The sequence below is a fragment of the Centroberyx affinis genome, unplaced genomic scaffold (genome assembly GCF_046629955.1).
Source record: "Centroberyx affinis isolate AG114_WGS23_722 - 3 ecotype Tasmania unplaced genomic scaffold, CSIRO-AGI_Caff_v1 ptg002958l_1, whole genome shotgun sequence".
Taxonomy (NCBI): domain Eukaryota; kingdom Metazoa; phylum Chordata; class Actinopteri; order Beryciformes; family Berycidae; genus Centroberyx; species Centroberyx affinis.
The window spans coordinates 94,149-119,410 of NW_027281071.1; the positions used below are offsets into that span (position 1 = coordinate 94,149).

Below are 25,262 nucleotides of genomic sequence, written 5' to 3' on the forward strand. Positions count from 1 at the left end.
GTTTCATTTCACTGAGAAGGTTTATCAGCAGTGGAAAAGTCACAGACACAGAATTTAAAGAGTTAAGCAGGTGAGTAAGGTGTCCTAGTTTAATATAGTGTCTGCTTGTTTTGGTCAAAGAATTGGAATGGAAAGTCAACATTTCAGAACAGTTCAGTGACAACTTTGGTGGTGCCACTTTACTAAAATATCATCAACGCTATTGATGAGATTAAATTGACTTTAGATTATTATCTTCTCTTAAGAATTAGCTGGTTTATTTTTTTTATTATTCATGCATGGTGGAGTGTGAATGTCAGTCCATGCTATCCAAGAGGGAACTTGTGTCATTATGTATCAGCTAACAGTGGATGCCTGTTGTTTCAAACATACAGATGTAGACCTTTTTTGTGTAATGTGCATCAACAAATAAATTGCATTTCTATAAGTGTAGACTGAGCACACAATTATATTGAAAATTGATTGACATCCAGTGGTCAGGAAAATTGGGCAGGTGAGTATTTTGGGACTGAACAATTTTAGTTGTAGTCAAAGTCTGATGTCAAATCAGTTTTTTGTGCTTAATTAAAACTGTAAGAAAAGATCTTACTGCTAACTATTGTATTTGTAATTTTATCCTGGTTGTTTTTGTATTTTTCTTGGATACTGTGGATTGGTATGTAAGTACGCCCACACCCATACACACAGACACACATAGTTGTCACACCTACTCATTGGTGCCGATTGTTCTGAAGGTGAACAATAGCGGCATAAGCACGGACCAATCAGCAAGCGAGCGTAGTATTGAGCAATGGATAAAACGTCAGCTCAGGACACAGACAACAGTTTCACTTCTCTGAAGTCGAGACTCCCGTAGCTTTAACCGAGCAGAAGCCATTTTAATTGTTACTAAAACAGCAGAACTTCCTGAAGCCTAAACAAGCAAGTCGACTCGCCGGATCTTCACTGAGCGACTACCGGCCATCAGCCGAGAGTCACTCAACCAGGACAGATTCCATCTTCCTGCCGGATTCCGAAGGGTTGACTTTCAGGGAGAATTTGAAAGCGTGTTGTGGACACACAGTGAGTATATTGTAATTGCCAGTGAAGTACAAAGTGCTAACTAGGTTATTGCGATAAAGGAGGTGCCAGTGCTAGCTGGTTAGCCCGCTAGATAGCGCTGTAACACAACATGTATGTATAGGCAACTAGCGCTTAGGAAATGATAAGTGTAGCGAGTGGTAATACAACGGGACTTCAGTGTCCATGCTGTTACAGTCATTGGCTGTCTACTCGGCGCTCAGAGGAGAGCTAGGCATCTGGTAGCTGTTGGGTGGCGGGAATGGGCTCCACATTGTGTTGTATGGTTGGAGAAAGGTGTAGTTGAAACCATTATCATTCTGGGGAAAAACGCTGGCTATTCGAGCCAGACTAACTCGGATATAGTCAGGAGTATTGATCCTGTTAAACCTGTATGTTTTGTGTGTTTTTTTGGTTTTCTATCAAGATGGTAATAGAGGGGAGAAGTAACCAGTATTTGTATTAGTGCAGTATTAAATGATGAATGTCGTTAATACAGTAAGGAAAGTTTCATAGATGTTTACAGTTTTGTAGGTTGGAATTGGGCAAAACCTAGCTATAACAGACTCCATAGCAAAGGGCATGCGACTTAAAGAGCCAGCAGTAGGGTTTGTGTTGTGGAGCGTGATGGATGAAGTACAGTTGTGTTGAAGAAGGATTTGTTGTGTAGTTACAGATGTATCACACAATGTCATTGTCCATTTATTGCAGGTAACACGTTTATTTTAAGCAATTGTGCCTATATGATTTTAGATGCCACGAGGCAAGGGGTACCGTCGTTCCCAGGCCGCCAAGAGGAGGGTGGCGGAGAGGCGTACTGTGGACGTGGAACCTCAGCAGCCCTGCAACACCAGCAGTGCACGTATGTAACTGACCATTTTTCTCAGTAAATGTGTTCCTTTATGTGTACAGTGTAGGGTCTTGTTGCATGTGTGTAAATTCTGTTTTACTGTGGGTTTGGTACAGTTTTCCTATTGTGTGTAGTTGTGGTGATAATTTATGGTTTGTGAAAGTTTACTAAGTTGTTGTGGTTGTCTTTGTGTCTGTGTATAAATAGGCAGGGGTACAGGTTACCGCCATGCAGTGCGAAAGTGGCCAATTTCATCCTTGACCGGACGAAGCCACAAGCTGGTCGTTCCAGTCGAGTCACCAGACAAGAAGGTATTATTGTTGTTGAAGTCATGATCAAAGCAATTGATTTGTGGAATGTTTACAGCTTGCATTTTAAAACAAATTTATCTGTTTTTCCAGTTTGTGTTGGTTGTCGGTGACTCTCATCTACGAGCCATTGCGGATGGTTTCGTGAAGATGCCAGAGGGAGGACTTTCCTTTGGTGTCATGTCGACCCCGGGGGCTGCCGCGGCCGACCTGAGGACTGAGGTGCTGAACGCTGCCGTGCCTCGGACACCCGACGCAGTCTGCCTTCTGGCTCCTAGCAACAACCTGACAGCCAGCAGGACGGTTGGCGAGGCAGGGGCAGACTTTGCCAGGCTCCTGGCAAGTGTGTGCAGTCGCTGGCAAACGGTAAGCCTAATTGTTTTTGTATTTATTATTAGTAGTATCTCTTTTGTACTATAATGGATGCGGCTGTTGCAGAACAATGTATATGTATGTAATAACGGTATGACATTTTGTGAAATAATGCCCTATTGTTTTGTATAGGTGTTTGTCTTGGACTTTCCTCCGCGGCTGAACATCGAGGTGGGTCAGCAGGAGCTCCTGCGTCAGGAGTTTCATCGTGTGGCGGCACGTATGGGTAAGTTTGAAAAGATTTTAGTTAAGTGCAGTGACACGTATATGTCCAGATATGTCTGTTATGTATAGTAACAGGGTATATGTTCTTAGGCTAAGTGATTGAATGGATATTTTATGTTCCATAATATTTGTAATGGTTTTGTAATTAACAAACAGCGCATAGTTAGAATATATGTATATATGTATTCATATGTCAATAATTGATTATATTTCTTTTGTTTGTTAGGTGTGAAGTACTGCTACGTCGCTGAGCACTTTCCTTTGAACCGCCTTGAGCTGTGGAGCAGAGATGGTGTAAGTAGAATATGTGGTGCCATGTATACGTCTTGTGGTTGATATGGCAAGTTGACATGACAGATACATATTGAGATTTAAATGTCAGTGTGTTAATATTATTGTGAATAACTTATTTTTGCAGGTCCACTTGAGCGACAGCGAGGGGATGGAGGTCCTCGTGCAGTTGCTGTGGATTTTCGCTTACCAGCAACTGGAGACACCAGCGCCAACGCCAGTGGTTCCTCCCAGGGCGTCACCGCCACGGTTCTCCCCGAAGGTGGTCGTGAAGGGGGAGGTCAGTGTGCCACGTCCACCACCGAACCCCTTTGAGTGGACACTCGTCGGACGCGGCAGGAAGGTAAGAGGTCGCACACTGTAATTGTACGGGAGAGACTTTGATGTGATGTGTTCTAAGCAGTTTACCTTAGCAATGTTCAAAGGGTATTTATTTGTTTAATACAAACTATGCAATTTCTCATTACAGAGGTGCCAACCTGCAGAACGTGAGCTGTCCAGTGGCGCATCCAAAAGGATGATGGTTCAGCAGCAGGTTTGTTAAATTTATGCTTTACTATAAACAATTAGGATAGGTTTATTGATTTTATGTGTGTGGTTTGCTTTTTGACCAGACAAATTGTAAGCAATAGTCTTTCTGCATTTGTATTTCACAGGTGTTGAAGGAGTGTTCCATCCCGCTAACACGCGTGAGGTTTAGCAGTGCCATGTTGGACGCGATGGAGGAAGTCGTTCCATCGGATCTCACTAGCCCTGTGCAGTCCAGCGCTGTTCCAAAAGGCAGAAAGGTAATTTGAATGCAAATTGTATCTGTTGGTTGAGGCTTTACTGTAAACGGTGTCCTTTGTCTGACACACTTTTATTAACAGGCAACATTGCTTATATTGTCCACAAGGAGCTATGCCCCAAATATGGCTTTAAAAAGTTTATGATGTTTTTCTTACATTAGAAACAGAAGGTGGAACAGCAGAAGAAACCACCTGCCTCCAAGAGGAGATTGGCAGAGAAGCAGGTTTGTTTTTTTGGTTGTAATGCAGTATTAACATATTTGAAATTGTTTGCTGTACAGTTTGAGTAGATTGGTTGTAATGGCATTTTTACATATGTTTGTAGTATCTAGTAATTGTTTTACATTAATTGTGAAACAATGACAAGAGGCATGGTTTATTTGGTGTATGCAGCGCATTCAACTGTGTTCTTTTTAGGTGGAGGCCTGCGTTGCGGGGGTCTGTCCAAAGCCAGCACGTGCCAGGGCTGTGAAAGTGGCTGTGAAGGAGGAGGTTGGTGCACTTTGTGTGTCATTTGAACGGTGCATGCACAGCTATTTCAGTGTCAATGTTAATGCAGTATAAATTTGAATTAAAAGCAACACTTGCATGTTATTTGTGCTAATTAAGTAGTAAATAGTTGTAGTTGGTGCTTTATATAGGTTAGGTAGCATCAAGTGTACTCATGAAGCAGCAGACGTCATTGTAGTTTCATTCAATGTGTGTAAATAAACATATGTTGTTTATGTAGATCACTCAATTGCTGTTTATGTCTAGGTTGAGCCAGAAGCGAGCGTCGTGGGGCTGTCTCCAAAGCCATCACCTGCCAGGGCTGTGAAAGTGGCTGTGAAGGAGGAGGTTAGTGTACTTTGTGTGTTTTTTGAACGGCTGTGCATAGTTAGTTTACTATCATTGTTAATGCAGTATAAATTAGAATTAAAAACAACACTTCAATGTTATATGTGCTCATTAATAAATACATGGTTTGCTGGTGGCCTTTATATAGTCCAGGATGCATCAAGTGTACACATTGAAATGCCAACAGATGTCATTGTGGTTGCATGCAATGTGTATGTGTGTAGTTGAACATATTTTGTGTATGCAACTCATTCAAGTGTATTTTTGTTTTCCAGGTGGAGGTGTCTCTGAAGCCATCACTGGCCAGTGTCGCGAAAGCGGTTGTGAAGGAGGAGGGTTTTGGTATGCGGCGCACACCAAGATTCGACAAAGGTCAGGGCTCTCTTAATTCTAATGCTGGTGTGGGTTTTGCAAAAGTGCAAGTGGCATGTGTGACTGATGCGTGTGTTGGTCGCGATGGTACAGATGAGGTTGTAGAAGTTGTTTCTGGCAGAGTAGCAGTTGAAAGCATTCACGTTACAGCTGAGCCTGAGGAGTGTAGTGCTATCAGGGCTGGAAACAGTGTTCGAGGTTCATTTCATCAGGGAAATGATCGGTTTGCATATGCGGGTGTTCAGTGTATGGCAATAGGGCTGGTAAGCCTAGCAAAACATACGGTTGACAGTGTTTTTTCATGGCAGACAAAAGATCTAGACACGGTTGTAGTTTTAGGTGACGAGTTGTACACGTCTCTGCGAGGCAACAAGATGATCAGTGGCGGTTCGGATCTGTTGTGTGTTCCCGATTTGCCTAAACAGGCAGTTATTGATGGACAGAAGTTTGAGTTTGAATACGGTGACTATGTGTCTGGTAGAGTAAATGTGGTTGATGGAGACCTTATCCAGGCTGGTGTACACATGTCTCTACTATCCGGATTGGAAAAGATGTTTGCACAGTATCACACATGTTTGCTGACATTGGGTGGTAGCACATGTGCAATCATTTGTCACAATGGAACGTATGCAGTGGTTGATTCACATGCACGCAATGCTGCTGGAATGGTAGATGTAGATGGGCGCAGTGTTATTGTATATTTTAGTTGTATTAAGGATTTGTATGATTACACATGCAAATTGGCTGCATCGCTCGGTGGAAGGCAAAAGCCTTTTGAGATTGCTGGTGTGTGTGTCATTCACACAGGGTCAAATGAAAGCAGTCAGTCTGTGTCACCAAAAGGTGAAAGTAGAGCTTGTGTATCTTATAAAAAGGAAACGGATCATGTTAGTGTAGTTGATTCAGATGTTGTGTTTGTCAGTGTTGCGCCTTCAGAAAAGCAGTTTAATCCTATTTGTAGAGAAGTTGCACAAGCTTTATGTAGAGAGTTGAATGTGGAGTGTGAGAAAGTTGATGCATTGATTTCTATTGCAGTTTGTATGTTGGGAACTCCATGCAAGAATGAGAGTATAGTTGCTGATGGTAATTGTTTCTTTCGCGCGATGTCCCAAGCTGTGAGTGGCACGCAGAAGAATCATAGGAAAATTAGACTTGCAGTTGTTAAACAGTTAGAAAGGAATGCAGTGCAGTATGAGAATATTTTGAGGAGTGAATATTCTTCGATGGCAGAGTACCTTAGTAAAACAAAAATGCGATATGTTGGCAGTTGGGCAAGCGAAGTGGAAATTCAAGCAGCAGCAGATTGTTTTAGAGTGAATGTGTTTACATATTATGATGGCCGATGGCTAGAATATGGTTGCAAGAATAGGCGTGTGTCAGAACAGGGGATCTACTTGGAAAATTGCAACGGTAACCATTATGAAACTGTTGTTTGTGTTCATCGGCCTCAACTGCAGGGTTGTTTTGGTTTCTGCAAGTTGAATAGGTTGTATTCTGAAGGGTACAATGTTAGGCGGCAAAGTGCAGAGAAAGGTTCAGAGCCCAAGACAAGGAAAACAGTTGAGTGTACAACTGGTTTTGCTCCAGTTGTAGCATCAAGTTGTGGGAATGAAAGAGTAGTGTATATTGAGGACAATGTAACAAATGAGCAAAGAGATTGTGATGGTGTAGACGAGGTGAGTAAAACCACATTCAAATTTAGTCCTGTGTGCACTGAAGTTGCAAAAACATTATGTAGTAAATGTAATGTGGAGTTTGAGAAACAGGATGTGCAAGTGCATATAGAGTATGGTTGTTTGGGTGGTGTGTGCAAAACAAATACAATCGTAGAGGATGGTAATAGCTTTTTTAGATCAGTATCGCAGGTTATCTGTGGTTCTCAAAAAAGTCATCTAAAAATTAGACATGTTGTTGTTAAGTACATGGAAAGTCATAGTGAAGAATACATGACATATTTGGATAAAGACTATGCTTCAGTGGTAGAGTATATTAACAAGTCACAAATGAGGTATGTTGGCAATAGGGCTACAGAAATAGAAATGCAAGCAACAGCAAATGCTTTTGGAGTGGACATATTTATATACAGTGGTGAAAGGTGGCTCAAATACAGTAGTATTAGCTCAATGTTGACAAATGAAGGAATTTATTTGAAACATTATGACAATAATCACTTTGAGTCAGTAGTTTGTGTCCAACATGTTGATAAGCAGGTTTGCTTTGATTTGTGCAAATTGGGTAATTTATCTGAGACACAGTACATGAGTACAAGGAACTTGAAAGGGCAGGCACAGAGTGGTGCAAATATCAGCTGTTCTTCTATCGGGCATATTTATTCAAAGTACGTGCAACAGAAACGGAACATATTAATGAAAATGTATTATAAGAACAACAAGGTTTACAAAGACAAGCATAAAGAAAGATCAGTGAAAAAGTATAGCAATGTAGAATATCAACGAAGAGTAAAACTGGCTCATAAAATGCGGTATTGTAGGGACGAAAAATACAAAAACATGCAAATAGCCTATAGTCAATTAAGATACCATGGAAACGCATTGTATATGCAAAAGAGCAAGGAGTTTAGTCAATGGAAATATAAAATGAATTTGTTACATATGCACACAGTAAAGGAAATGAGTAAAAGGAGATACCAGCAAAATGTGCTGCATAGAGAAAAAGTAAAGGCCATGAGTAAAAAGAAATATCAACAAAATGTGTTGCATAGAGAAAACGTAAAGGACATGAGTAAAAAGAAATATCAACAAAATGTGTTGCATAGAGAAAACGTAAAGGACATGAGTAAAAAGAAATATCAACAAAATGTGTTGCATAGAGAAAACGTAAAGGACATGAGTAAAAAGAAATATCAACAAAATGTGTTGCATAGAGAAAACCTAAAGGACATGAGTATAAGAAAGTATCATGGAGATCCTGCGCATAAGAAGTGTGTTACAGCAGCTAACAAGCTGAAGAGGCAAGTAATGAAAGAAAAGGCTGAGCAGTTTGATTTTGTTATGGAGCAGTTTTTGGAGCAAGTAAAAAATGGGCCAGATTTTGTGTGTTGCGTTTGCCATAGATTGTTGTTTAGACATCAGGTTTTAACTTGTAAAAGAGATTATTATAACAAGAGGAAAGCAATAGCTTCGATTGCAGATAAATGCATAACTGAAGATTACTTACACAAATGTAATGAGGACTGTGTAATGCCGTGTCAGTGGTTGGATACAGCTAGAGGTCAGCTGTGGATATGCTATACATGTCATTATAAGATTAATAAAGGTGAAATGCCACCTGAATGTGCATTGAACAATTTAGGCGTTCAACCTATTCCAGCAGAATTGGCATGTTTGAATAGCTTGGAACAACATCTGATTGCTTTACATATACCCTTTATGAAAATGTTAGCATTACCTAAAGGTGGGCAAAATGGAGTACATGGACCAGTGACATGTGTTCCAGCAAACATTGTGCAGACTAGCAATTTGCTGCCACATTCCAATATGGAAGGGTCTTTGTTGCCTGTAAAATTGAAGCGTAAGCTAACTTATAAAGGGCATTATGAGTATCAGTTTGTTGACACTATGCACATAAGGCAAGCATTACAATATTTAAAACAGACAAATGTGCATTATAAAGATATAGAGTTTAATGAAACGTGGGTAAATGAGTTTTGTAGGGAACAAGATGATGAGGTTTTAGGAAAGAACAGTGAGACCAATGTAGACTGTGGCGAAACATCTACAGATGTTGTTGAAGATGAACTTTTGCACGATAGACAGCAACATTGTATGTTTCAGGACACGTGTCTCATGCCTGTTGACATTGGTCAGGAAGCGCTGGATCAGCATTATGACGGTATATTGAATGTGGCGCCAGCAGAAGGGAATAGTCCTGTTCAATTGCTTGCCGATCACGCAAACGAGGCTAAATGTTTTCCGGTGTTGTTTCCACAGGCATGTAATACATATCATGCTAGTAGAGACAAGCGGTTGACATTGTCGCGTTATTTCAATAATAGAATATTACATGCGGATGGCAGGTTTGCTCAGAATGTCGAGTATATCTTTTTTGCTCAGTACATGTCTGAGATTGAACAGGTGAAATCAAGTGTGTCGATAGCGGTAAGAAAAGGGAAAGGAGGTCATAGGGCCCAAAATGTTAGTGATAATGTGTTGAAGGATGAGGACTCCTTGAAGAAGTTGTTGGAGTTTGATGATGGGTATCGTTTCCTCAAACCTATTAGAGGAACCCCCGCGTTTTGGCAAACGGCGCAGCGTGACCTCCTGGCTTGTGTTCGGCAGCTTGGCGTGCCTACTTGGTTTTGTTCGTTTTCGTCTGCTGATATGCGATGGACAAATCTTCTCTATAGCATATTGAAACAGCAAGGTAGAACAGAAACGGTAGAAGAGTTAGAGTGGACAGACAGGTGTGACCTGTTGCGGCGCAATCCCGTCACCGCAGCGAGGATGTTTGATTTTCGGTGGCATTGTTTTTTAAGGGAGGTACTTATGTCCCCATTGAATCCGATTGGGAAAATCAAAGATTATTTTTATAGGGTGGAGTTTCAGCAGCGTGGGTCACCTCATGTCCATTGCCTGTTTTGGATTGAGAACGCCCCGCTGATTGATAAAAACACGGACGACGAGGTAACTGAATTTATTGATAAATATGTAACATGTGAATTGCCATCACAAGATGACACATTATTGGATATCGTCACATCTGTGCAGCAGCATTCGAAGCGACATGCAAAAACTTGTAAAAAGAAAAAGACTGTTTGTCGTTTCAATTTTCCTAGGCCGGCATCTGCTCGTACATTTATATGTCGTGCCAAAAGTGACGAAGATAGCAAAAAAAGGTGTACTTGTCAGGTAGACGAGACCAATAATGTGTCACCATGTGCATGTGTAAATCAGGCACAGGAAGAGTTTGAGAGCATGAAAAGCGATCGGGCAGCAGAAATTATGACGGCCATCAAGACGGCGCTTTCAGACGAGAACAGTAGCTATAATAGTGTAGAACATTTGTTTAGCAGTTTAGGTTTAAATCAAGCTACTTTTGAGTCTGCATATAAACGCCTTGGACGTAACACACACGTTGTGTTGAAAAGGCAGGTTAACGAGGTTTGGGTTAACCAATATAGCAAGCCACTGTTAAAATGTTGGAATGCAAATATGGACATCCAGTATGTTGTCGATGCATATGCCTGTGTAGTGTACATAATCTCTTATATTTCAAAGGCGGAAAGGGAGATGGGATTGTTGTTAGGGAACGCCCAGAGAGAAGCATCAAAAGACCAAAACGTTAGCGCAAAAGATGCATTGAAAGCTCTAGGCGGCGTTTACCTACACAACAGAGATGTGTGCGCTCAGGAAGCTGTGTACAGGCTAACAAATATGCATTTGAAACAATGTTCGAGGAAAGTCGTATTTGTACCAACAGGCGCCAACGTAGTTAAAATGAGTTTGCCGTTAAACGTGTTGAGGCAAAAGGCATCATCACATGATCTTACAACAGAAGACATGTGGATGACTAGTTTTGTTGACCGTTATAAGAATAGGCCAAACGATCGCGCTTTCAATGACATGTGTATGGCAACATTTGCATCGGAATATCGGGTTTTGAGTAAAAACGAAAAATCCCAGACTCCGATTAAATTAAACAACGATTGTGGTTTTGTCACTAAAAGAACACGAACACAACCTGCGGTTGTCCGTTATGTGCGCTTTTCTGAGACAAAAAATCCAGAATTGTTTTATCAGAGTATTATGCAGTTGTTTTTGCCATACCGTGTAGATGTGCAGCTAAAACCTCAAAACTGTGAAACATTTGAGCAGTTTTACATGAATGGTCATGTGAGGTTTAGCGATGGATCGAGACATTCGGTCAAGTCCGTCGTCGCCTTAAATAGAAGCAGGTTTGAAATGGAAGCAGAAGAATTGGATAATATCCAGGATAGACTCGATACAGACGGTGTTTTAGAAGATGCGTGGTGCGAGCTGTGCCCAGAGCAGGAGTTGGAGCGTTTGCAGTGTGAGCAGGAACGGACAGACAAAGAACCGACAGCGGAAGAACAGGAGGAAAGTATTCCTGATTTAGCGGTAAGTAGGCAACAAGTTGCACATTCGGAAAAGAGAAATAATATCATGTGTAGACTTGACGGGTTGGCTCTAATTAGGTCTCTGAATGAGACACAGCTGTCTGTTTTTCATCAGATTCGAAAATGGTGCTTAAGCAAACTGTTTAAGGAAAAGCCAGATCCGTTTCATGTGTTTATTACAGGTGGTGCAGGGACAGGAAAAAGCCATTTAATTAAAGCTATTCAGTATGAGGCAATGAGGTTATTGGCACCAGTGTGTCGTCTGCCTGACAACATTTGTGTTGTGTTAACCGCTCCTACAGGGATTGCTGCATACAATTTGCATGCAGCAACTATTCACAACACATTTAGCATTGGCAAAGATGTACGCTTACCTTACACACCTTTAGGTGAGGAAAAGCTCAACTCTTTGCGTGCTAAATATAGTGATCTGCAGATTTTGATTATCGATGAAATATCTATGGTAGATCACAGACTGTTGTCTTATATTCACGGTAGACTAAGACAAATTAAACACACTGGTGACTTTTCCCCATTTGGAAATGTGAGCGTAATCGCTGTTGGAGATTTTTTCCAGCTGCCTCCAGTAAAAGGTAAACCCCTGTATGTCGATGACGTAGGCAGCAGCTTGTGGTCTAGCTTGTTTAGTGTTGTGGAATTAAAAGAAGTAGTTAGGCAGAAAGATCGTGTGTTTGCAGACTTGTTGAACAGGATAAGAACTCGTTCAAAAGGGACCCCAATGTTAAGTAGTGACATTGAAATATTGAAACATTGTGAAACTGGTGAAGTCAGCTCAGCTTTACACATATTCCCTACAAATAGTCAAGTAGAAGAGCATAATGTTGAGCAACTATTTAGGACATGTCCTGAATATGTCACAATAGCTGCTCAGGATTTTGTAAATAATAAGAAAACTGGCAAGCTGGAATTAAAAAGTGGACAGCATGTTAAGGTGTATGATACATGTTTGGCTGCACAGCTGTTGTTAGGGAAGGACGCACGTGTAATGTTGTGCAAAAACGTGGACGTTGCAGACGGTCTGGTTAATGGCGTATGTGGCACAGTAACACATATAGTTGGCTCCACAAATAATAAATTCCCTCAAAAGGTGTACGTCAAATTCGATGATAATCACGTTGGCGCACAGAGGAGGAAACAATGTGCAAGTGTTTCTGTAGATTTCATGGGCTCTACGGGTATTGAACCAGAGGAAGAAAGGGTGACCAATAAAGGTGGATTGCGACGCCAATTTCCACTTAAACTCGCTTGGGCTTGTACAGTACATAAAGTACAAGGCATTACTGTGGATAATGCTGTAGTGTGTCTCAAAAGAATATTTTCTGCAGGACAGGCGTACGTGGCGTTAAGTCGCGTTAGAAGTTTGTCAGGGTTGATTATTCAAGATTTTGACGAAAAAACCTTATACTGTAAGGACAACATTAAGGATGCAATTCACAGTATGCCCCCATTCTTAATTGACATTATGACAAAGCACACATTGAATACAAACACATTTACTGTGTTTTTGATGAATGTGCAAAATTTGTCAGGACATGTATCTGATTTGGCATTGTGTACACAGCATTTGCAGCTTAACTGTATTGCTGTTACAGAAACATGGCTACCTGCTGGTTCCTCTGCCCAAACACTAAACATTGACGGTTTTAGTTTTCATAGTCATCCTCGAAGTCTGTCATACACCAGCAACAATCCAGCATTGATTGAATTGCAAGGCCAACAACGTGGTGGTGTTGGCATGTACATTGCTGACAATTTGACAGACAACATTTTGAATCTACCAGATGTCAATTTAGAATGTCTGGTCTACAACTGTGTTACTTACAACATATTAATAGCAGTCATTTATCGCCCACCATCATATCCAATGTCTTTGTTTAAAGTACATCTAAAAAGACTGCTCGACTCGCTAGAGCCGTTAAGTAACACAATTGCTGTGATGGGAGATTTTAATGATGACATTTTGAAAGTCTCAACAATTTGTACTTTTATGACAGACAGAGGCTATGTTCAACTTGTCTCGCAGCCCACTACAGAAAAAGGCACAATAATTGATCATGTGTATGTTAAAACGACACATTATGATGTGGAGTCAATAGTGTTGCCTACATATTTCAGTTATCATGAGGGGATTGTATGTTCTTTTAAATGTACAACTTTCCCAAATGACCAGGCAGAATAACTTCAGACTTGTAACAGCTGTGGCTTTTTATCTCTGCTGGCGGTTAGGGTTTGGTTTCTTTTGCTGTTCATCATCTCTGCTGAGGGTTAGGGTTCGGTGTCTGTTCTGTTCTCATCTCTTAAATTATAATACAATATACATTTTATCAATTATTTTATATGTGTGAATCTATAATATCTGTGTGCAATATAATATATATTTAAATTATTATTTATGTTATGTTTCCTCTATGAGTTCTTGTATGTTATTCAATGTGTGTTGCAATAATGTGTGTTCTTTTCCTGCATTTCAACAGCATTTCTAACTAAAACATGTATCAACAAACATTTATCTAACACAAGTATGTGCATATATAGATATATATATATACATATATAAATGAATATAATGTATATGTGTGTCAGATAAATGTATAGCACTTATTCAAAATTGCACTAATTATGTAATTATAAACATTTGGTGAAGAAAATGAAGTAGAATTGTGCCTTTCTATGAAATGCTGGCACTCATATGCTGTTCTAATGCAGGTTTTGCTTTACCTTCCATGTAGAGTCCAAAAGGAAAAGTCACTGATATTGCTACTCCTGGTTTACTAGGATGGGGTTCGATCCCCTGCAGTGTCCTGCTGATTGTTTTGGCATTTACATGAAAGCCCTTTTTTTCCGATTGTCTATACCAACTGTCACTAACTTCCATGCCACTAAAACAACTTGTTGCAACTTAATACATTAACACTCTCAACTGTGACTAGCTTTCGTAACACTGGTTTCTTTTCCAGCATTACAACAGCATTTGCAACTAAAACATGTATTGACAAACATTTACCTCAAATGTAGCACTTATTCAAAACTGCACTAATTACATAAGTATCCACATTTGGTGAACCAAATGCAGGACAGTTATGCTATAATATGAAATGCTGGCACTCATATGCTGTTGTAATGTAGGTTTTGCTTTACCTTCCATGTAGCGTCAAAAAGCAAAAGTCACTGGTATTGGTACTCCTGGTTTACTAGGATGGGGTTCGATTCCCTGCAGTGTCCTGCTGATTGTTTTGACATTTACATGAAAGCCCAGATTATTTTCACTCAATGAATTGTCTCTACCAACTGTCACTAACTTCTGCAAAACTTTTTCTGTGCTTCCTACATTCAGCAATATCCATAACTGTATAAAATACAAATGGGTCTAGTCAATCTGCTAGGAGGAGTTTGTAAAAGTGTTGACACTGTAGTCTAAAATTCCCCACTCAATTCTACATGGCTACCTTCCTCTTGGGCGTAGGTCATGGCACAAACCGGCTTTTTTTTTTTTACGTCTTGACATGTTACAGTAGCCTGCCAACTTTTTACATGTAGGTGCACCGTTCCACAACGGCAACCTCATTGACACTTTGTAGGGGGCGCTATCACGCCATCTTGCCACAGCCAAGCCCATGACCCACACCAGTTAAAAAACCTCACTTCTGATGCATGTGCCAAGTTGTGCGTTTTCACACATCCCTAACCCCTCTAAACAGCTTCCTGTTTCAGGACAAATACTGAAAACAAGACGCAAAAACCTTTGATGCAAAAGCTTCAGTATTGAGCATCATCAAGGTCATAAGGCTTTTCTAACCACATTTGTGGTGCATTTGGTCAACCCACTTGAAGGAGTACATCAAAGTGTAAAATATGTCATTTGCTGTTGCCACTAGGTGGCGCTAGAGAACACCCACTAATCATATTTTATGTTCCAATATATCAAGTGTACACCACACCATGAAAACTTCATGTAAATCAAATGATGATTGTCACGCAAGGCTTACTTCCTGTTGCCAGTAGGTGGGGCAATGACTGTGACTCCCAATTGGCCTGTAGATGTCCTCAGGCCTGGACTCTTGTCCAGCATGTCAAATCTGGTGCAGATCAGACAATGTACGCTCAAGTTCACACAACTTCCTGTCGCCAGTAGGTGGCGCTATGACTATAACCGAATATCGGCACATAGATGTGTTCAGGCCTGCACCGTTATCAAACGTGTGAAGTTTGGGCCAGATTTGACCATGTACAGTCGCGTTACAACCCACTTCCTGTTTCGTGTCGCCAGTAGGTGGCGCAGTCCCTATGACTTCCAATTGGCCTGTAGATGTCCTCAGGCCTGGACTCTTGTCCAGCATGTGAAATCCGGTGCTGATCGGACGATGTAAACTCAAGTTAACGCAGCTTCCTGTTTCACGGCGAAACATCAAAATTCGCCGGGCCGCCATGGCAACGCCGTGCGACGAATGCTCCCGATCTTCACCACTGAGCGTCATCATGGTCCTACGGCTTTTCTGACCACATTTGAGGTGGCTCTGGTCAACCCGCTCGGAGTAGCACACCACAGTCTAAAACATGTCATTTCCTGTCGCCAGTAGGTGGCGCTATGACTATAACCGAATATCGGCACGTAGACGCGTTCAGGCCGGGACTCTCATGCAACGTGTGAAGTTTGGTCCAGATTTGACCATGTACAGGCCAGTTACAAGCCACTTCCTGTTTCGTGGCAAAACGGGAAAATTCAACGCCATGCCACGCCCACGCCGTGTGACGAAAACTCAAGCTTTTGATAACTTTTCATCGTCGAGGTCTCTTATACAAGCTGACCGAGTTTGACGCGGATCCGATCAACCGCCTAGGAGGAGTTCGTTAAAGTACGACCCGTGCAAACGCCCAAAAACGGCCCAAAATGTGGCACTCAATTCAAAATGGCGGACTTCCTGTCGGGTTTAGGCCAGGGCACCAAGAGGCTTTTTTTTAAGTCTGGACATGATACATGTGCATACCAAGTTTCGTACGTCTAGGTGAAACAGAAAGGTGGGGGCTTTTGTTTTGAAATTTTGTAGGGGGCGCTATCGAGCCATTTTGCCACACCCATGTCCAAGACCCATAAAATATCAAATTTTTCGCCACTTCTGACTGGTGTGCAAAGTTTGGTCCGTTTTCGAGCACTTTTAGCCCCTCAAAAATGCGATTTAAGAGTCAGAATAAAGATAATAATAATAATTAAAACTGCAAGCAGTGATGAGCGGGCCCTCGCCTCCGTGTGCAAGTCGGGGTGTGTCGCAGCCGCGGGACATGTAGACGTCCTCAGGCCTGGACTCTCGTCCCTCATGTGAAATCCGGTGCAGATCGGACAAAGTACGCTCAAGTTCACACAAGTTCCTGTCGCCAGTAGGCGGCGCTATGGCTATAACCGAATATCGGCACGTAGACGCGTTCAGGCCGGGACTCTCATCCGACATGTGAAGTTTGGGCCAGATTTGACCACGTAGAGTCGAGTTACAACCCACTTCCTGTTTCGTGTCGCCAGTAGGTGGCGCAATGCCTATGACTCCCAATCGGCCTGTAGATGTCCTCAGGCCTGGACTCTGGACCAGCATGTGAAATCCGGTGCCGATCGGACGACGTAAACTCAAGTTAACGCAGCTTCCTGTTTCTAGGTGAAACATCGAAATTCGCCGCGCCGCCATGGGAACGCCGTTCGACCAACGCTCCCGATCTTCACCACGAAGCGTCATCAAGGTCCTACGGCTTTTCTGACCACATTTGAGGTGGATCTGGTCAACCCGGTAGTAGTAGCACACCCCAGTATAAAACATGTCATTTCCTCTCGCCAGTAGGTGGCGCTATGACTCTAACCGAATATCGGCACGTACACGTGTTCAGGCCGCGACTCTCATCCAACGTGTGAAGTTTGGGCCAGATGTGACCATGTACAGTGGTGTTACAACCCACTTCCTGTTTCGTGGCGAAACGTGGAAATTCGCCGCCTCACCACGCCCACGCCCTGTGACGAAAACGCAAGCTTTTGATAACTTTTCATCGTCCAGCTCTTTTATACACGCTGACCGAGTTTGACGCGGATCCGATCATTCGCCTAGGACGAGTTCGTTAAAGTACGACCCCTGCAAACGGCCAAAAACGCCCCAAAATGTGGCACTCAATTCAAAATGGCCGACTTCCTGTCGGGTTTAGGCGCATGGTACCTATGGACTTTTTTGTAAGTCTGGACACGATACACGTGTCTACCAAGTTTCGTACGTCTAGGGGAAACGTACAGCCGTGAGTATTTTTTTGAAATTTTGTAGGGGGCGCTATCGAGCCATTTTGCCACACCCATGCGCGAGACCCATAAAATATCAAATTTTTCGCCACTTCTGATGCGTGTGCAAAGTTGCGCAACTTTTTGAGTACGTTTAGGCCCTCAAAAGTCCGATTTTCATTAGCGACTAAGAAAAAGAATAATAATAATAATAATAATTCCTTCAATTTCAATAGGGCTTCGCACGAAGTCGTGCTCGGGCCCTAATAATAATAATAATTCCTTCAGTTTCAATAGGGCTTCGCACGAAGTCGTGCTCGGGCCCTAATAATAATAATAATAATAATAATAATAATTCCTTCAGTTTCAATAGGGCTTCGCACGAAGTCGTGCTCGGGCCCTAATTAAAACTGCAAGCAGTGATGATCGGGCCCTCGCCTCTGTGCGCAAGTCGGGGTGTGCTGCGGCCGCGGCGTCGTTACCGGACACCGACCGGTCGACGTGGCCCACACAGTGAAAATTCCATGTAAATCCAGTGGCGATTGTCACGCAAGGCTTACTTCCTGTCGCCAGTAGGTGGTGCAGTGCTTGTGACTCCCAATCGGCCTGTAGATGTCCTCAGGCCTGGACTCTTGTCCGGCATGTGAAATCCGGTGCAGATCGGACAACGTACGCTCAAGTTCACACAACTTCCTGTCGCCAGTAGGTGGCGCTATGACTATAACCGAATAGCGGCCTGTAGATGTGTTCAGGCCTGGACCGTTATCAAACGTGTGAAGTTTGGGCCTGATTTGACCTTGTACAGTCGCGTTACAACCCACTTCCTGTTTCGTGTCGCCAGTAGGTGGCGCAATGCCTATGACTCCTAATCGGCCTGTAGATATCCTCAGGCCTGGACTCTTGTCCAACATGTGAAATCTGGTGCTGATCGGACGATGTAAACTGAAGTTAACGCAGCTTCCTGTTTCATGGCGAAACATCGAAATTCGACGCCACGCCACGCCCACGCCGTGTGACGAAAACTCACAGTTCGCACAACTTTGCATCGTCGATGTCTTTTATTCACGCTGACCAAGTTTGACGTGGATCCGATCAACCGCCTAGGAGGAGTTCGTTAGAGTACGACCCCTGCAAATTCACACAGCTTCCTGTCGCCAGTAGGTGGCGCTATGACTATAACCGAATATCAGCACGTAGACGCGTTCAGGCTGGGACTCTCATCCAACGTGTGAAGTTTGGTCCAGATTTGACCATGTACAGGCCAGTTACAAGCCACTTCCTGTTTCGTGGCGAAACACGGAAATTCCACGCCACGCCACGCCCACGCCGTGTGACGAAAACTCACAGTTCGCACAACTTTGCATCGTCGAGGTCTCTTATACACGCTGACCAAGTTTGACGTGGATCCGATGAACCGCCTAGGAGGAGTTCGTTAAAGTACGACCCCTGCAAATGGCCAAAAACGCCCCAAAATGTCGCATTCAATTCAAAATGGCGGACTTCCTGTTGGGTTTAGGCGCATGGTACCTACAGACTTTTTTTTAAGTCTGGACATGATACACGTGCCTACCAAGTTTCGTACATCTAGGTGAAATGTACGGCGGGGTGTACTCCGTTGAAAATTTGTAGGGGGCGCTATTGAGCCATTTTGCCACGCCCATGCGCGAGACCCATAAAATATCAAATTTTTCGCCACTTCTGATGCGTGTGCAAAGTTGCGCAACTTTTCGAGCACGTTTAAGCCCTCAAAAGTCCGATTTTTTTTAGCGAAGGAGAAAAATAATAATAAGAATTCCTTCAGTTTCAATAGGGCTTCGCACGAAGTCGTGCTCGGGCCCTAATAATAATTCCTTCAATTTCAATAGGGCTTCGCACGAAGTCGTGCTCGGGCCCTAATAATGATTAAAACTGCAAGCAGTGATGGGCGGGCCCTCGCCTCTGTGTGCAAGTCGGGGTGTGCTGCAGTCGGGGTGTGTAGCAGCCGCGGCCTCGTTACTGGACATTGATTGGTCGATGTGGCCCACACCATGAAAATTGCATGTAAATCCAATGATGATTGTCACACAAGGCTTACTTCCTGTCGCCAGTAGGTGGCGCAATGCCTATGACTCCTAATTGGCGTGTAGATGTCCTCAGGCCTGGACTGTAGTCCAGCATGTGAAATCTGGTGCAGATCGGACGATGTAAACTCAAGTTATCGCAGCTTCCTGTTTCATGGCGAAACATCGTAATTCGCCGCGCCGCCATGGCAACGCCGTTCGACGAAAGCTCCCGATGTTCGCAACTAAGCGTCATCATGGTCCTACGGCTTTTCTGACCACATTTGAGGTGGATCTGGCCAACCCGCTGGGAGAAGCACAGCAAAGTTTAAAACATGTAATTTCCTGTCGCCAGTAGGTGGCACTATGACTATAACCGAATATTGGCATGTAGATGTGTTCAGGCTGGGACTCTCATCAAATGTGTGAAGTTTGGGCCAGATTTGACCATGTACAGGCCAGTTACAAGCCACTTCCTGTTTCGTGGCGAAACATGGAAATTCGACGCCACGCCACGCCCACGCCGTGTGACGAAAACTCACAGTTCGCACAACTTTGCATCGTCGAGGTCTTTTATACACGCTGACCAAGTCTGACGTGGATCCAATGAACCGCCTAGGAGGAGTTCGTTAAAGTACAACCCCTGCAAATGGCCAAAAACGCCCAAAAATGTCACAATCAATTCAAAATGGCCGACTTCCTGTTGGTTTTAGGCGCATGGTACCACCAGACTTTTTTTTAAGTCTGGACATGATACACGTGCCTACCAAGTTTCCTAAGTCTAGGACAAACGTACGGCGAGGGATACTCCGTTGAAATTTTGTAGGGGGCGCTATCGAGCCGTTTTGCCACGGCCATGCGCAAGACCCATAAAATATATAATTTTTCGCCACTTCTGATGCGTGTGCAAAGTTTCGCAACTTTTCGAGCACGTTTAGGCCCTCAAAAACGCGAGCAAACAATAAAAATAAATATAGCCGCAAGCGGCAATGACGGGGTCCAAGAATCTGGTGACCTCTAGGGTACATGCGTGTTGTTGGCACCAAATTTTGCACATGGCCTCAGAGTTGATACCTGCACAAGTGCACCAACTTTGGTTAAGATAGTACAAGGCGTTCATGAGTTATGGCTCATTTTGTCACATATGTGCCACGCCCTACAATTGATTGGCCTATAGCGGCCAGATGATATGGAGTACATGAAATCTTTTCATAACTTTTAATCAGGGGAGGCCAGAGATCATGCATACCAAATTTGGAGATGATTGCCTCAACGGTCTAGGAGGAGTTCGCAAAAATAGGTTTTTGAGAAAATTCAAAATGGCGGAAAATCTAGTCGGACGGAAATGGGCGTGGCCTATCTGGATAGATGCATGGGGATCCAGGGAATCCAGGAGAAGTGGAATTTTGATTCTGTGACTCACGGTTCAGAAGTTATGGACCAAAACGTGAAGTGGGCTGTTATAGCGCCACCTTCAGGTCGATTGGTGTCATTTTTTGTGCCTGAGTAGTGGGTGACATTTCCAACCTATGTGGAAAGTTTGGGTGCTGTGGGGCTTATGGTTTCTGAGGTCCAGATACTTTTAGGGCACGAGAAGAATAAGAAAAATAATAATCGGAAATATAGCCGCATGCGGCAATGACGGGGTCCAAGCATCTGGTGACCTCTAGGGTACATGCGTGTTATAGACACCAAATGTTGCACATGTCCTCAGAGTTGATACCTGCACAAGTGCACCAACTTTGGTTGAGATAGCACAAGGCGTTCATGAGTTATGGCTCATTTTGTCACATATGTGCCACGCCCTACAATTGATTGGCCTATAGCGGCCAAACAATATGGAGTACAGGAAATCTTTTCATGACTTTTAATCATGGGCATCCAGAGATCATGCATACCAAATTTGGAGATGATTGCCTCAACTGTCTAGGAGGAGTTAGCAAAAATAGTTTTTTTAGAAAATTCAAAATGGCGGAAAATCAAATATGGCGGGAATGGGCGGGGCCTATCACAATGATGCGGCTTTACCCAAGGAATACAGGAACAAAAGAATTTTGTTTCTATGATGTATAGTTACTGAGTTATGGGCATTTAAAATCTGAAACGTTGCTGTAGCGCCCCCTATGGGTGAAATGACAGCAAATTTGGGCTTTCATCTCAGAGTAGACATCTGCACATGTCTACCAAATTTGGTGCAGGTAGCATAATGCACTCATGAGTCATGGCAATTTTGTAAAATAGACCCCGCCCACAACGTTTGATTAAACTTTGGAAGCTAATTAAATCAGAACGGTAAGGTATATCAAAACGATTTCCATAACTTTTGATCATGGGGATCCAGAGGTGATGCACACCAAATTTGGAGATGATTGCCTCAACGGTCTAGGAGGAGTTCGCAAAAATAGGTTTTTGATAAAATTCAAAATGGCGGAAAATCTAGTCAGACGGAAATGGGCGTGGCCTATCTGGATAGATGCATGGGGATCCAGGGAATCCAGGAGAAGTGGAATTTTGATTCTGTGACTCACGGTTCAGGAGTTATGGACCAAAACGTGCAGGGGGCTGTTATAGCGCCACCATCAGGTGGATTGGTGTCATTTTTGTTGCCTGAGTAGTGGGTGACATTTCCAACCTATGTGGAAAGTTTGGGTGCTGTGGGGCTTATGGTTTCTGAGGTGCAGACACTTTTAGGGCACGAGAAGAAAAATAATAATAATCGGAACAATTACAATAGGGTTCCTCGCACTACGTGCTTGGACCCCTAACAATTACAATAGGGTTCCTCGCACTACGTGCTTGGACCCCTAAAAATCATCACTAAGAACGAAATACAATAGGGCTTCGCACAAAGTCGTGCTCGGGCCCTAATAATATTAAATATTGGGTACATGTGACATTAAATAAAAAAAACACAAGACTTAACATACATTTAGAGTTTTTCTTGCTTTTCCATTTGATATTTTGTAATGCTACAAATCTGGGGATTTCTCTAGACCATTTACAATTTTTCCATATAAAATAATAACATTTAACAAAAAAAATCATATTCCTATATAAGATTTCCTCATATGTGATCATAAGATCTCTGCAGGTCAGTTGTATCCTTGCACCAGTGCATTTAAACAAAAAGTTGTACATGGATATTCATAAAACAAATGCATTATAGTTTCTTTTTCAATTAGACAGAAAACACAAGTCTCATCTATATAATCTCTCAATCTTGAAATAATCTGGTTGACTGGGTAGATTCTGGTTTCTTACAAAATGATTCACTGACAACTGTATTTAGCTGCAGTGTGTAAGTAGCCAATGACGTCAAATCTTTATGTACCTGGTGGAATGGTGATTTTGTTAGTACTGTGTGAGTCCAGGGCAATGCCTGCCTGGAAAAAGAGCATTCTGCTGTCTGATCAGCTCTCTCACAAAACAAACCAACCAACCACTTGTTCAGGTAACGTTTTAAGTGACAACTACGGATACTCTAATTTGGCCCCTCAATCTGTGTCGTCCCCTTCCCCTCTTTCAGCGTAGAGGCTACACAGTGTTGGTTAGCTACTACTGCTTTGACTGAGTTTCTGGATAACCTGTAAACCAGCAAAACACTTTAAAAATAGCATTGTGTAGAAATTCCTTCATGGTCATTGTTGAGGGCAACATCATTGCTGAGACTGCAGCATCATGATTTTTGCTAAAAAAAATATTTTCAGGGGCCAGTGAAGCTGACGGCTCTTCCAGATTCATCTTTGTGACTAAAGCCAAGACCTGGGCCGAGGCTCAGAGCTACTGCAGGGCGAGCTACACAGACCTGGCCAGCGTAAGGAACCGAGCTGAGTACGAGGAAATAAAAAGGTTAATACCCGCAGGAAACTTTGTGTGGATCGGCCTGTTCAGAGACTCGTGGAAGTGGTCAGATGGGAGCGCCAATTCATTCAGTAACTGGAATACTGAAAACAATCAACCAGGTCGCGCAATCAAAGAATCTTGTGTGGCTACACGTTCTGGGAGAACGGGAGAATGGGAGAATTGGCCTTGTGGTCAGAAATTTTACTTCGCCTGTTACAGTGGTGAGTTCTGTCACCACTGAATTCTGTCAATTCAATATTCACAAACAACTTCTGGTCATCATCTTTAATTTTTACTTTTTACTGGATGGAAAGCCTATTTTATTAATTTAAAATATCTATCCCTAAAGCTCTGAGAAAGCAGGTGGTGAGGGTGAAGCTGACCAAAACAGACTCCTCGGTGGACCTGGAGGACCTGAAGGAAGCCATCCTGCAGCAGGTATAATAATAATAATAATAATAATACATGACATTTATATAGCGCTTTTCTCTGTGCTCAAAGACGCTTTACAAACACAGGATAAAACAAATTTAATAGAGATATATATAAAGATAGAAATAGATGAGAAAAGGACGTATACATAGGGAGGAACGGGGGAGGGGGGAGGAGAAGAAGATTAGAGGTCAAAAGCAAGAGTGAATAGGTGGGTTTTGAGGGCTTTTTTGAAAGATGACAGAGTGTTGGCCTTTCGGATGTGGCTGGGGAGGGCGTTCCAGAGGGAGGGGGCGGCTGCAGCGAAGGCCCTGTCGCCCCAGGTCCGGTGCTTTGTCCTGATGGTTTGGAGTAGGTTAGCGTCTGCGGACCTGAGGTGACGGGTAGGGGTGTGGTGGTGGAGGAGGTCAGAGAGGTAGCGGGGGTCCAGGTTGTTGATGGCTTTGAAGGTGGTGAGTAATATTTTGAAGTGAATCCTGTATTTGATCGGGAGCCAGTGGAGGTCATGGAGGACAGGGGTGATGTGATCCGTGCGGCGGGTGGAGGTGAGCAAGCGGGCAGCAGAGTTTTGGACATATTGGAGTTTATTGACGACATTGTTTGATGAGCCATATAGGATGCTGTTGCAGTAGTCGAGCCTGGATGTTATGAATGCATGTATGAGTGTTTCAGCGGCGGAGAAGGATAGAGAGGGTCGGAGACGGGCAATGTTCCTAAGGTGGAAAAAGGCTGTTTTTGTGATTTGGTTTACATGAGGGAGGAATGAGAGGGTGGGGTCGAGGATGATTCCAAGGTTGCGGACGTGAGTGGAGGGGGTGACAATGGAGCCATCGATGTTGAGTGAGAAATCCTGGGTGGAGCGGGTGAGGGAGTTTGGGCCGATGATGAGGACTTCAGACTTGTTGCAGTTGAGTTTAAGGAAGTTCTTTTGCATCCATGTTTTGATGTCAGTGAGGCAGGTGGTGAGGGTGGAATGGGTGACTGCAGAAATGGTCTTGGTGGAGAGGTAGAGCTGAGTGTTGTCTGCATAGCAATGAAACTGGAGGCCATGATGGCGGAGGATGTGTCCAAGTGGTAGGATGTAGAGGATGAAGAGCAGGGGACCAAGTACTGAGCCCTGGGGGACACCATGAGTGACTGGGGCAGTAGTGGATTTGCAATTGTTGATGGAGATGAATTGATGTCTGTCAGAGAGATAAGATTTAAGCCAGGAGAGGGCAGTGCCGGTTATGCCAAGGGAGAACTGGAGGCGAGTGATGAGGATGGAGTGGTTGATGGTGTCGAAGGCAGCGCTGAGGTCAAGGAAGATGAGGATGGAGAGGGAACCAGAGTCGGCAGAGAGGAGAATGTCGTTGGTGACCTTTAATAGAGCAGTTTCGGTGCTGTGTCTTGAGCGGAAACCGGATTGAAATGGTTCATAGAGGTTATTGGAGTCCAGGTGAGATTTTAATTGGGAGGCAACAGCTCGCTCTAAGATTTTTGAG

General features: G+C 43.2%; 1 protein-coding gene across 1 annotated transcript; it reads left to right on the forward strand.

Moving 5' to 3' along the window:
- Window positions 1–1,812: 1,812 nt before the first annotated feature.
- Window positions 1,813–23,790, forward strand: LOC139658749 (uncharacterized). The gene is made up of 13 exons (XM_071536910.1): window positions 1,813–1,898; window positions 2,121–2,220; window positions 2,311–2,583; window positions 2,722–2,815; window positions 3,041–3,108; window positions 3,233–3,448; window positions 3,762–3,893; window positions 4,055–4,117; window positions 4,311–4,385; window positions 4,650–4,730; window positions 5,006–5,102; window positions 23,211–23,435; window positions 23,696–23,790. The coding sequence occupies exons 1-13, from the start codon at window positions 1,813–1,815 to the stop codon at window positions 23,788–23,790; spliced, it is 1,605 nt and encodes a 534-aa protein (XP_071393011.1).
- The last annotated feature ends 1,472 nt before the right edge of the window (window positions 23,791–25,262 follow it).